This window comes from Tyto alba, unplaced genomic scaffold (assembly GCF_018691265.1).
Source record: "Tyto alba isolate M040663 unplaced genomic scaffold, T.alba_DEE_v4.0 Super-Scaffold_7, whole genome shotgun sequence".
Lineage (NCBI taxonomy): Eukaryota > Metazoa > Chordata > Aves > Strigiformes > Tytonidae > Tyto > Tyto alba.
The window spans coordinates 24690713-24704396 of NW_024881328.1; the positions used below are offsets into that span (position 1 = coordinate 24690713).

A 13684-nucleotide genomic window follows, 5' to 3' on the forward strand; every position below is an offset into this window, starting at 1 on the left:
TTTACTCTACCATGACATTTATCAGCAGCTGAAAAATTTTATGTCACAAGTTAAAATAAATAAATAAAAAGAACATACGCCAAAAAAAAAAAAGGTAAAAATGACAACAAACTCTGGGATATAAGCATGTTCTCTGATTGTGCAGACATGTTCTTTGTATAAACCTCTGATTAAAAAAGGTAAAATATAAAAAAAAAAGTAAATTTTCAACTATTAAAGTAATAGTAGCTACAAGCAGTCAGCCTCTTTGAAACTCAGACCACATTTCTGCAAGATATCTGAAATATAACAAGGGCTCAAGCTTAAGTACCCCATTCTGAAAGTTTTGGCCAGCAAAAAACTACACCCCTGCATCAATGCTATTTTGTTCACCTTCAGCAATACCCCAGATCTCACACAGACTCACGATGTAAGCCTTACACATGCTAATCACATAAACTCAACAGTAAAGCAAAGTGGTAACATTAAAAACCATTTTTTCTCATGTTCTTATAAAATTTGCCATTAAGCCAGTTTACAAACTAGGTCTAAGTTTGCTAGTTAGTTGTACTGATAACCAAATGCACTTTCAAATTTTACAGTATAAACATATCCAGCAAACAATCCTATTATGTTAATTGTAGCCGTATAGCAAATAAAATAATTAGCTCACCAGTAACAGATATATTCCAGGGAAGATAATGATGGCATAAGTTCTATATACAAATTATCATTTATTCATGCTTAAAAGTCAGACAGTTTAAGAGTATAAAGAGACCATTTTTAAGCTCTTCTAAAATACCAATTTCAAAGATTTATAGACAAAGCAAGGAATGCCAACTAATTTAGAGATGTATTGTGTAAGCCAAAGAAAATGCAAATACTAACCAAATAATACTTAACTCACTCTTGTCTACCTATTTAATTAGGAAATTTTAATTTAAAATGGTAATTCCCCAAACCCCCAATTTGTGACAGATGGCCTGCGGGCAGTCCATGAATCCACAGCATCCCTACTTTTTTTTTTTTTCTCTGCAGAGCATGACATCAGGTTTGTGGTCTGCTAAACTTCCTTTAAAAGTTAACAGTTGTATACTATCAAAGAGTTTTGGAAGGACTCACCCAAAATACTAGGAGTGAAACATACTACCACTATAATGATTTTGAGCAAAAAGCCATCTGATCAGTGTACATTCAGAGTTTAAAACATCTAGAGAATTAAATTACAAAAGTACATAAATCAAACTTACAGTTTAGCTGTGATGAGAAGGATCAGTGCAACAAACATACCCTTTGTCAGTTTTTTTGTTTGTCCCACCATAGTTAGTCCAAGGTAAAAAAGTGCAGAGCCAGAAAATGAACTGCCCAGTCCGTCAAGGAAGTTTTCAAGGTATTCAGGAATTTTCTGGCCAAGAATAAAGTTTGAGGCAATTCCTATGAAGACCATGAATACAATTGGGTTCTGCAAAACTCGAAGGAGTGCTAGGCCCACTATTTTGATTTTGCTGTGTGACACAGTGCGATTATCCCTCCACTTCTGGATTTCACAGAAGATAAACCCCAGAGGGTTTAGCATCATAAGAGATATTGGAGCCACTAGGTATATGTACTGGAGATATTCTGGGTAAGTGGTTTGATATAAAGCTTCAACTAGAAGACAGGAAATGAAAAGTGATGAGTGATAACATTTCAGTACAAAAATACATTAATATTGAAATTAAATTTTGCTGTCTGAAAACTAGAAAAAAATAATTTCATTATCCTTCAGAAGTAACTGCATTTACAACCAATATAAGATGATGTAGAAAGAGAAGTACACACAATCACCATTAGGCCACAGTTGTCTAATGATCACATTAAAGACCAAAGATTAACTATCCAACACTATTTAATGGTTCAATGAATATTCAGCATTTACAGAAACAAGAAAGAAAACAATATAGCAATCCCATGCCTCCTCTGAGTCATCCCAAATACTGAAAAAAAATTTTTTTTTCTTAATTACTTTTCCTCCCCAGAAACATGAGAGTCTTGGAGAATTAAATGCACCTTTGCAGAACACAAGTTGCCTCTCATCTTAGGGGAGCCTCACATCTCTGGAATTTAACCAGTTTTCAGTGGGCAAGCCAGGTGTGATCTCTACATTGATTCAATACAATACAGCAAAGCAACAACCAACTAAAAAATACATTATTAGTTCATTATCTGGGACTCCTCAGGGCAAGAGTTATCACTGTAGTTCTAGTCCCTCAAGGAACTTTAAATCATGAGCATTTGTTTTCATTGCTTCTACCTACATACTTCTGAGTCAAGGCAGAATTGCTTCTTATTTCAAGTTTGTGATAACAGCACTTCAAAAATTATGAAAAGACTCTGGAAAGGTATACAAGATTCTATTCTAGGGTGAATAAAAAACCCCTATGTTTTTAAAAGTAGGATGTTATCTTTTACCTGCCTTATAATGTTATTATTTTCAATAATTTTCAGAACTATGCAAAGCGATGCTTTCCATTTTAGTTTTTCCTACTCTAGTTAGAGAGAAACAAATTCTTCCCCAGGTAGAAGTAACTTAATATGCAGTGAAAGTCTACTTGTACTACAAAGAATATTTTAAAAAAGGAAGCACTGTTGCATAAATACACCTAGTAGACCTTTCTATGGAATAACTCAGCCCTCAAAGTACTAAATCATGTTTAAGATTACTAAGCAGCCAACTGTCGCAGGTATTTCCATTTCCCCATTTACTAAACCTGTTCTTTTTCTGAAAAAAGTTTTCCCTCATGACTATGTTTTTCAAAATCCAAGTTTTTACCTTTGTATTATTTAAGCATCTGGAATGACAGGATCTACTAAGTGCTAAATCAGCACCTACTATAAACAGTCTCCTCTTTAGATTGAATAAATTGACATTCTCAATTAGTTGATTTCCAATATATAAGAAAAGGCACTAAAGGTGCTCTTCCTCTTACAGGCCATGATTAAAGTAGATATACAAGAGCTACCTGTCCCAAAATCTTGAATAAGCAGCTGAACAGAACTACCAAGTTTCTGGTCACTTACTGCATTTAACAAGTCAGTATTAAGCACGAAATATATTCTGATAAATAAAACCACTTTAAACATGTTGGATACCTTTCATGTAAGTAACATATTTTAAAAAACTTCAAACCTTAGAGTGATGTTTTTATGCTGCTTTATACAGAATACCCATTTCAATCAAATGCAACTCAAGTCACATGTAAATAATGCCTGAATGAAAAATGTAATAAATAATTACTTTTTGGCAAAGTGAAACTGTATACTTAATACAATATAATAAGGTCTATAAGTAATTTAACTGATGTATGAAGTCACAATGCATTTTCCTGGGTAGCAAAAAGTAGAACAAATGTAGATTACTGAGTCAGTCAGTAAAAAAAGAAATCACTCTTAAAATGAAGACAGTGAAAATAATCCACAACTTCTATCTCTGATGAAAAATTTTCTTTTTATTTAAATCAAGGTGCCTGCTTGCTGATCATAACAAAGAATTGAAATCAAAGATATTTTCATACTTAAAAAAAAAAAAATCAATTCTCCACATCCCAGCTACTCAAAATTACATATAAATCACACACTAGCTGTTCATGCTTAATACAATTACCACCATTAAACATCACAGTAACTGAGCCATCATCCACACACTTTTCCTACATCTGTGCTTTAACAATACAGCACCAGAGAGCAGATGAAGCTATTCAGTCAGAGTTGTATCATCTAACCCAGTAATAAAAACCATATGGACAAAACTTTCTATCAGGAATTCTATCTATGTTGGGGGGTGCTAGCAAACTTTTGTACCAGTTGTTTTTCACTCCAACATCACTGATAGCGAAGAACTGTCATTTAGAGAAAAACAGAGTGGTAGTCTTTGAAAAATTAAGCTGGGTTAATTCTTCCTATGTGCAAGTCTTTGTTAAAAAACAAAAAAATAGAATAGTGGGTATTAAAGAAATTACATGGGATGAAAACTCAGGATGTTACTTACTTATTTCAGAGTTCAAACTGCCTTTTAAAATAGTGTTATTATAATACCCAGATTTGTCAATACTGATTTGTTTTCTTTACATATCTCAAGTGAAGCAGCCTTTAAAAATATACTTCCATTAAGAGATCAGGCTTTGCTCAAAACCACCTATCACCGTACGTAACAGGAATAAGCAAGGCACTGTTTGTTGCCTGGTCCTACAAACACTTCAGAGAAACTACTAACAGTAAAAAGTTTGCACATGTGACAGCATGAACCAACACTGGTGAAAGTTTAGGGATGAGAAAAGGGAAAGGAAATAAACAGCTCTAAGAAATAAACCCTTAAGCACCTATGGTGTTACTGTTGTGTTAAGTATTCCAGTAAAGGTCTTAATGAACTAAATGTTGTGAATTTGGCCAGATCGTAAATACAAGAGATATGAATCATATCTCATAAATCATTAAATACTTGAAGAAAAATGTAATCAGACAAGAAAGTAATTCAAAGTAGAAAGAGTATTCTAACTAGGATACAATGAAAATATGTTCAGACAACTTCAAAAAAAAAAAAAAAAAAAAAAGATAAAAAACCCTAGGTGGTATTTTAATGCAGTACCAGGAAACAAAAACATAATCCTCACAGCCCTATTTGTGTTATATTTCTGAATTATCTCAAGAGGAATAAATCTCAGGAGATGCAACTGAGAGAAACAGGGTATTTTCATCTAAGGAGGAGAAAGTTTGCAGTTGCATTTTTTTGTATTTTATACATATCCAGCAAATTTGAAGAGTGTGAGAAAGATTCAAGATTCTCCTGAGCATGCTGCCCTGGAACAGAGAAAAAGAAACTGCCAGCTCCTCGAGTAATCTAAAATACGGAGCTACTTGTTATGTATAATCTGGAATTGCATGGTTAAACTTCTCTTTTATAACTGTATTTTCTTCAATTCTGTAATCAAATGTCTTGCTTTTTGCTTTGCTAGTACAAACTTGCTTTCTTTTTTTGTTCTTAACCTTGCCTAGATGATAAGTGATCTCAAGAGAACTTGAGAAGCACAGAGTATTTTCTCTTCAAGAAGCAGCCAACAAATAAAACATAGTCCAGGCATCCTCTCCAAATGCCTTCCACTCGAGGTATATTTTGAAGAACCTGATACAAGAACAAGAGTACACAGCTATACACATTATATTCTGAATGCCTGTTTGGTTTGTCTGTTTGCTTTTTAGCTCCACTAGACCGGTGGTTAGTTAGTTATACATCCTGAGAATGGCACCAGAGCCACGTACAATTCCAAGTTGATACACACAAATGCAAGTTACCACAAATCACACAGCAATCTAGCTTTTAAAAGACTGTCTTCTTCAAGACTATATCCTAAAGCATGTCTACTGGCCACAACAGAATAAAGATTATGGGATAAAACACACTGGCTACATAAATTATGTTAAGTAGCACAAAAATTATAAGTTTTTTCTGAACATATTTAAAGTTTATCATACACATTCCACAACCAGTAGGCACCAACATTATGGCTAGATGTTTTCTTTGAGCTAAACCAAGAAGTAATACCAAATCAGTAAAAAACCTACTACAGCTATTTCAGAGACCACAGGTACATGTCCATACTTTGCAAACCAAGGAATTTTGGTCTTGAGGGAAACTGGCAATTTCCCATATGGAAAATTGCTTGCAGTAAGTGTAAGGTAACTTATACTAATTTTGAAAATATATTTTCAGTTATTTTTAAAAAATCTGATTTACTTTAACATGACAAGATCATACAGACAACAGCAGTTTGCTTGTTTTAAATTGTCTCATTTATACCAGCTTACAGCTTTCTTCCCTTACCAAAAAGTACATGGTCTGAAGTCAAGAAATGTGACTTGAGAAATGGCTTTGATAGCTCATAACTTAATTTCAGAAGTCAATTTCAAAGTATAGAAAAAAAGCAAACATGTCTAGAACACTGAAAAATTATTTTAAAGAAGAAAGCATACTTACCTATTGGATATCCCAGTGCAAAGTCATTGCTTTGTGTAGCAAAAATAGGAAACAAACCCGCTTTGCTAAATCGATTCTCAGGACTGGCTACCAACAATGTTAAAACGCAGACTAATAAAAACACAGCAGCCTTGGCAACTAAAATACTGTACAAGAAGGACCAATTCACATTAGAAAAGTTAAGTACCACCATGTTTTTGAACAGTAGAGCTGGGAGTGCAAAACGGGACACAAAATTTCCCAGTCCTTTGGCCTGAGTTGATGTGATAATGTTGGCTCTTCCGGCTACGTAGCCACAAAGAATTATTCCAAAGCATTCTAACAGGGCTGGGAAAAGCCTGCTTATTGACATAGAAGGAGTACCGCCAGTGGTATTGAGTCCAACTTGTCCAGGCAAAGAAACAGACATATTAGCAGAAAATAAGAGGTTCTTTGCACTGAAATCTGAATAGCTATCCATTTCCTTTGACCACCTCTTCCAAAAAAAGAGCATGAAACGATTTCATCTGCAAAAGAAACAAAAGTATTTATAAACTTCCAAAACTGTATTTGTGAATATTTATGGCATTAGTCTTGCTGACAGAAGAGTTTACACTTACAAGTGCATTACAAATAAATAATGAGTAGCTAAAGAGAAACAACTATAAGAAAAATACCAAAAAAATCATTCCATACACACATCATCTTCATACATCACCTTTTCACAACTCCAAACAATTCAAGAAGACAACTGATAGAGGCTCAAAGTCCCCAAAGAAATTTGAGGGTAAGACTGAAATATTAAAATTAAGTGTAGACTGAACATTCAAAAAGCAAAAAATCCATTGTAAATAAAGGAGATAATAAGGACTTTTTTGGTTATTATTCTAGGATCTAAACATCATTTAGAATAAATTACAACCCTTCAGCACTTTCCAGTCATCCTTTCAGAAAACAGTAATTTCTAAATTCGCGGTGTATATTCCTTGCTTTCCTGGACTACCATTACAAGTCTAGTTAAATCTAACAGAAAAGCACAAGACTTCACATTCTTTTTAGCAGCTTGTAACCTACCTCATCTCCTCAGCTCACTGTCAATTCCTAACTACAATTCTCAAATACTCTTTGTTTTCAATGATCAAATTTTCAGTTGTCTTTTCTAACTCCTTTTGTTTGCCCCACAATACCTTCTCTCAGGTCCTCCCTAAACCATGTCCTACATGGTTCTTTTTCCTTCACAATAAAAATATACCTTAAACTCCCAATATTAAAATCCCATCCTTGACCTCTCTAACTACTGCTGTTCACCTCTGTTTCCACACACTCAGCTTTATGCGTGGTCAGGAGTCCTCCTTCACCTCCATCTTTAGATCCTATTGAATCTAAGTTCTGCCCCTGAAACAACACTTACCAAAATCCTGAGAGGACAAATCTTCTTCAACTCAGAATTGATGTTCTATCTTCATCTTTTGTGATGATCATACACCTTTACCATAATCCTTGAAATTTCACCTTTCCCATATCTTTTTTAATTACAGTGCCTCCTAAATGTCCTCCCATCTCTTCCTGTTCCTATAACATTTACATGTTTTACATACCCTCTGAATTTCTGTGGGTACTGATAGGGCTCCTTCCTTGTTTCTCTTTTGTCTCCCTACATCCTCTGCCTGCGCGTTTCCATAAGCACTTACTCAATTATAAACAGACGACTCCTAGATCTCTCTTTTTAATGCAGACCTATCTTCTGTTAAAACTATAATTTCAGACTGTCTCCCAAATCTCTTTTGTGAGCATCCTGCTGTCAAATCAAGTCGAATGAGCTTGAAACTGCCCTCCTCCCCAAAAGATGCTCCCTCAGTCACTCTGTACTGTGTATCTATTTTGCTAGAGGCGAGTGACAAAGGTTACAAAATCCACTAATTTGGAGGAACTATAAACTGAACTCATATTCATCTGTTGCAAGAAAAATCTTCATGGTCTATTAGTATCAGTTCTTCTTTTGTGCATCCTTCTACAGACTCATTCTCCGCACATCAAAATCCCCTTGCTTTCATATTCTTTTTCAGTATAAATTTATGCCCTCTTAATCTATTACAGAGTAACAAGAGGAATAGTCCTTATAAGAATCGAGTGCCAGGCAAGGAAGATAAATTTGACCAAGAATTGCAGCTTCTGCACTCTAGCACAAAAAGCATTTGGCAAGGTCCACTCTACCTTCAAGAAAGATTTAGAGATCAAATCATCATACCACCCTTCAAGCTTGTACCTTGTTTTGCGCAGCTTTGACATCTCCCAACATTTCAGTATCATGTGCTAATGACAGAGTTTCAAGTTAGCAAGGACACACTTGCCAATGATTTAATTCATCACGCTATTGTTTACCCATATTCCTACATACAATTCTTTAGGTCCATAACAGTGAAATTTAAGTATGTATTTATTTATGTACAACAGATATGTCTTGTGACTCCTGATCTTCACTTGTTACCAATGATCCCCTTTGAAAGGGCTGACTATAATACAGCAGGTTCTACATGCAAGTAGACACGTAGGCTGCAAATCAGATGAAGAGAGGACATCAAACACAAATATTTATTGGTCAACAGCAAGGTCTTGCCAGAAACCGATATGGCTTTGGTGATACAGCTCTGAAACATCTGCAGTCCATCAGCTAACTCTGCATATAAAATTTTGACATCACTAAATCCTAAAGTACTCTGGAACAGAAGTCAGGATAACATACCCTGCTTTGTAGAGAGAAACTAAGGCAAAGGCGAACTGATTTGCCATAAGCTATTTAACATATCAGTGGCAAAGCTGAGATTCCCAACTCCCAAACCAGTGCTTTGTACAGCACAATTGCTACATCTGTGCAAATTAACGACTGGTTTTAGAGCCTTCTCAGCCTCTTTGTAGCCTAACTGCAGGGAACAGAGAACTCATAACAGCCAGGAAAATAAGCAAGTAAATCAAGTCAGAGCAAAGGTGAGATCTTATATGCTCTATTTCACACCCTAGCATCCAGCATACACATATTCACATATAGCATAAACTCTTTGACTCATGACTTGTATTTATGCCTGAGGCTTTTACTAAGCACTCTTACAATGCTGTCGTAATTCATCTGGATTGAGCAGATGCATCAACCCAATCTGTCCAGTAGCCTTGGCCACCTCTTCTCCCAAGGAAAACGAGTCTCATTCCAAGTAGGGATTATTTTAAAGGTCGTAATTTTCTTATGTTATAGATGATACATTCACCAAGATGTATTTGGACCAGGAGCTCAAAGTATTATCTACCATAGCATGATGAAAAACTTGCAATAAATGAAGCAGACAACAAACCATTTCTTCTACTAACAAAATTTAAGGAAGTTGTTGGGATTTGCAAAATATCCACAAGAGGATCGGAGGCAGATTTCCAATGCTGAATTCTCAAAAGACGTTAGGCACATTCTACACTAGCTGCCAGGTGAAAACCAGGTTTTTGGCACAGCCCCACCTCAAATTCTTCAACTTTGCAGCACTTCATAGAGGTAAGTTTCATGCAAATACAGGATGTTAAATCTACTCCCTGCTCTGTTGAGGTATTTTTTTTTCAGCAACAAGATAAACACGAAGCTTTTTAAACCAAATGCAACATTTGATCTGTAGTGGAAGTGTATTCTGGCTGTATCTATCCCCAGATTCTACCATTCCTTCTAATTGTCTGTGCCTTCCTATCCATGGCTGTATGACAAAATTTATTTTCTGATATTCTCACTCACAAAAGTAACAGTCCACATACAGTTATATAGTAGGAAGGACTTTTACCACTATAATATCTCCTTTCTCTCCTGAAAATTGGTTTGAGCTTATCCAGGCTTTTTGCTTGCACAAAGTGAGTCTATCAATACAGCCACACAAAACCATACTTTTAAATCAAAATTGTGCCTAAATTAAACACCTCTCTTTCCTCTATATTAAAATTATTATTTCTCCTCATAAAATTGTTGTGAAATATAAAAGTGCCCTTGTACCCAGTTTTATAATTCAGGACTTAAATAAATATGCAGAAGACTGCCTTTCTAATTGTATCAGTCAGTAACACATGCTAAATTCTGTATCTTCCTCACTAGACCAAAACGGACATGGATATACATCCACATACACTACAGCCATCTTTTGTGAAGTGCCACAAATATTCCTGCAGCCTTTCTTCATGCTGTCTTCACCTTGAACTTCATTACATGGGACCCTGTTAAGTCAGGCAGGTCCAATTTTTGGTGAACCACATGAGTTTCAAAGAGAGAAACTGCATCACAGTAAAAGATGCTGCTGGAACTCCTGAGGGGGCTTTGAGTGTGAATGACCTCTTCAGCTCCAGAGATGTACACATCCCTAAACATTCACTTTTAACACAGGTATCTATTGCAGAACAGTGGATAACTTCCAGAAATGCAAGCTCTTGCACAGCATGCTGCTTAACACAGTGCATACATCCCTCAGCCCCTTTTGCTCTACACGTATTTACATACCTGTTGTGAGATTATGTAATGACTAATCATAGATTTAACATACAACCTTATCACACCTGGGCCTTAATTCAAACTAGCATCACACATAAGCAAAAATGACTTCAATTCACAGTTCTTAATGAAATAAAAGATACTGATCTGATGCAAACCCAAAGCCTTATATATTCTACACAGAAACTCATCTGTTTTTACAGTAGATATAACAAATTAAACTAGTCATATTACACTAAAATAAGGAAATATAACACTGTTCCAAAGGAAAGCACTTAACCTTGACTCCATCTGACATATGATTTGTGGTTAACCCTTCAAGGATTAAGGATTGAGATTTGAATCCTTGAAAACTCAGACACAGCTGCATTGTTGGGAACTGCAGGCCAATAAAGACAAAGCTTTTAGAAATAATGCTGCCTTATCTGCTGTCAACTGTGTTAAGCGTAGCTGCTTGCAGCTGGACGGTCAGCTAACATTGGTAAGGAAGGACAGTACAGCCAGTACAAGAGGAAGACTGGTATGAAGACCAACAAGAGTCAGAGAGCAAGAAACAAGTGCAGTTTAAAATTCACTTGAAACAAACCAGAGCACTGATATTTGCCTACTTCTCTCATAGGCTGTCAATATTTGTAAAGTGTTAAAATTCACCAGACCAGAAACTCAATTCTCCAGCAGCTGTTAGTTAAGCAACATCAGGTTCCCCTCTGAGTACCGAAATAGAGAAGTTGCCTTCTTTTCTAGCGGGAAAATCCCTTTCATCTTCTTTTTTAATGAAAGTCAAAGATGGTATGAGAGAATAGAAGAGATACCTCAATGTACGTCTTCTCTCTGGTTTCTCACTCTCAAACTTTCAGCTGATAATCACTCTCAGGATAATTCTGGTGACACTGGAAAGGCTATATACATTGTTCATAAATTATATCCCACAATATGACCTCATTTCCTACTTTAATGAAATGTAGAAACATCCCAAGGATGACGCATTATTTTATTCAGGAGGCTGCAAGTGGAATTGGGGCAGGAATAGTTACCATTCGTGGTAGCTCTAACACCTCATCCTCAGCTCAGATAAGAGTTCAGATAAGAACATACCATATATGTTTTTACGTAAATGTTTGTACAGTAAGTCAAAGAGGAAGCTAGTTTAGAGAGTTACAATGATAAAATTAAGTGGATAGAAGTGATTACTGCAGTTCCTATTCTTGCAAGTTAACCTCAATTTTTACTTTTTTCTTTACTGAGCTAAGAAAGCAGAAAGAGGACAATAATGTATCAGCAATTAACCCAAGAAGCAGGCCACCACATCTTGAAATCCAGACAATGCCACAAGAAATATCAGACCTTAAGTTTCCCTGAGCAGTTGTGTTTCAAGATCGCATTTCTTTTTTCAGTTTTTTCCCTACACTGTCATTACAAGAAATTACCTGGGCAGAAGAGAAGCGGGGGAAGACGAGTGCACAAGAAGCCCAGGGAAGGCGAGGCCTGCCCTGAGCTCCAGACTGGCAGAGCTCACAATGGCAACAATTACAGCTACATCAAAATTGGTCAGTGTGGGTGTTCAGACAAGACCAACTGAAACAACACGTGCCAAAACCACAAAACATCGAGCCAGAAAAACACATGGAAAACACCTCCCCTTAATTTTCAATTAGGCTCATCTTAGGGGTTGCTAACAAATAGACACATAGTTTTGAAGCAAACAGCAAGACCTTTTTCAAAAGGTATTATATTTTACTGCCAGCACCCCTTAAGAAGCACCTCACTTACCCCACTTGCTATTCAGGGGTAAAACATCCTTTGACTTAGAGTGAGAAAGCCACGACAAAACAAACATGTCTTGCCTGCCCCTTTCTTGCCCATCACTGCCCTCCTTTCCACAGTCACCCCTGCTACCAGCACACAGCATTTTCACTCAGAAACACCCGAGAGATAAAAAGAAGAACAGCACTGTCCTGTGTGACAGTTGTCTCGTTAGAAAATAAAACCAGAACTCGGGGTAAGGAGCGGGCAGCTTACCTACTTAGCTTTTGGTAGGCGCCTCCGCACAAGGGTGCCTATACAGGATTTGTACTCTGCCAAGGTGAGAAACTCCCCAAGGCCGAGCCCGCCGGTACCAAGGCCCGGGAGGGGAGGTCTGGGCTGGCCCGCCCCGGCCCGCCCCGCCAGCGACTGCCCAGCACTCGCAGCCGGTTCAGCGCCCGGCGGGGCCGGCCCCGGGGCCCCCGCCCAGGGGGGAGCGCCGCTGCCGCGCACCGCCCCCCGCCGCCGGAGGTTAAGCCCGGGCCGGCGGGCGGGCAGGGGCGCAGGGCCGCGCGGCGGACGCCGGCGGGTGGGAGGGATCAGCCGCAAGATGGCGGCGGCGCGCGGCCGGGCCCCTCAGCCGGCGGGCGAAGCCCTCTGCGGCGGCGGGCGGGCGGCCTGGGTGTGGTGTGCCCCCCACCCCCCCTCCGCGTCCTTTACCCCGCGGGCTTCTCCCGTTCCCGGGCACCGCCCTCCCCGCCGGCAGCAGAACGAGCTGCTGCCGCCTCCGGCTTCTCCCCAGGGCAGCCCGAGCTCCCTCCCGCCACCTGCCCTCGGACGGGCCCAGGCACCGCGGTGGCCGTGAGGCGCTGCCTCCCCGCGGGGTGAGGAGGCTGGGGGCAGAGCCTCCCCTCACACCTGTGGGGCAAAACACAGCCCCCGGCTTCAGAGGCCAGTGCGGGGCCACCGACATTTATCTGCCTGAACCAGGGCTGCCGCCCTCGGCTCGGCCTGGGCCGATAGTGGGGCTGGCTCCCACCCTTTCTGCCCGGGGCAAGAGCAGCCCTGATCCCAGAAACTTTCTAAGCGAATTGCAACTTTTTTAGCAGTTAGAGAGCTGAGAAACAAAACGCCGTGTTTGCCACATGGCATCAGTTTCCCAAGGCTGGTCAGTCAGTGATTTCCCCATCAAAACTAAAAGCTGGTAATAGCCAAAGATTTTCATGCTGAAAAAGAGGATCCAGCTTATTCATAGCTTCCCGTTCTTAATACAATTGAGGAGACAGCAGTTTGAGCTGCCCCTTTTTTAGGAACTAAGCCAGGTAGTGCTGCTGCAAAGAGAGCAAAGGGAAGTGTTGTTTTTGACTTAAACCAGCTTTTTGCTAAGTGTGGCTCACCTATAGCAATAGGTGTCCTAACCGGACACCTAACTTTCCCAGCAGATGTGATCCCATCCAGAGTCTGCA

General features: G+C 38.7%; 1 protein-coding gene across 4 annotated transcripts in view; it reads right to left on the bottom strand.

Moving 5' to 3' along the window:
• Positions 1-12766, bottom strand: part of GPR155 (G protein-coupled receptor 155) — a 30545-nt gene extending 17779 nt beyond the window's left edge. For 3 of the 4 annotated variants that reach the window (XM_032989733.2, XM_032989731.2, XM_032989735.2), the window contains exons 1-3: positions 12495-12766; positions 5990-6495; positions 1230-1629 (exon numbers count right to left, since the gene is read on the bottom strand). In XM_032989733.2, the coding sequence (XP_032845624.2) occupies positions 1230-1629; positions 5990-6482 (893 nt within the window). In that variant the 5' untranslated portion in view covers positions 6483-6495; positions 12495-12766. The remainder of the gene's footprint in view (positions 1-1229; positions 1630-5989; positions 6496-12494) is intronic. The other variant, XM_032989732.2, reaches the window with a different exon arrangement.
• Positions 12767-13684: the final 918 nt, after the last annotated feature.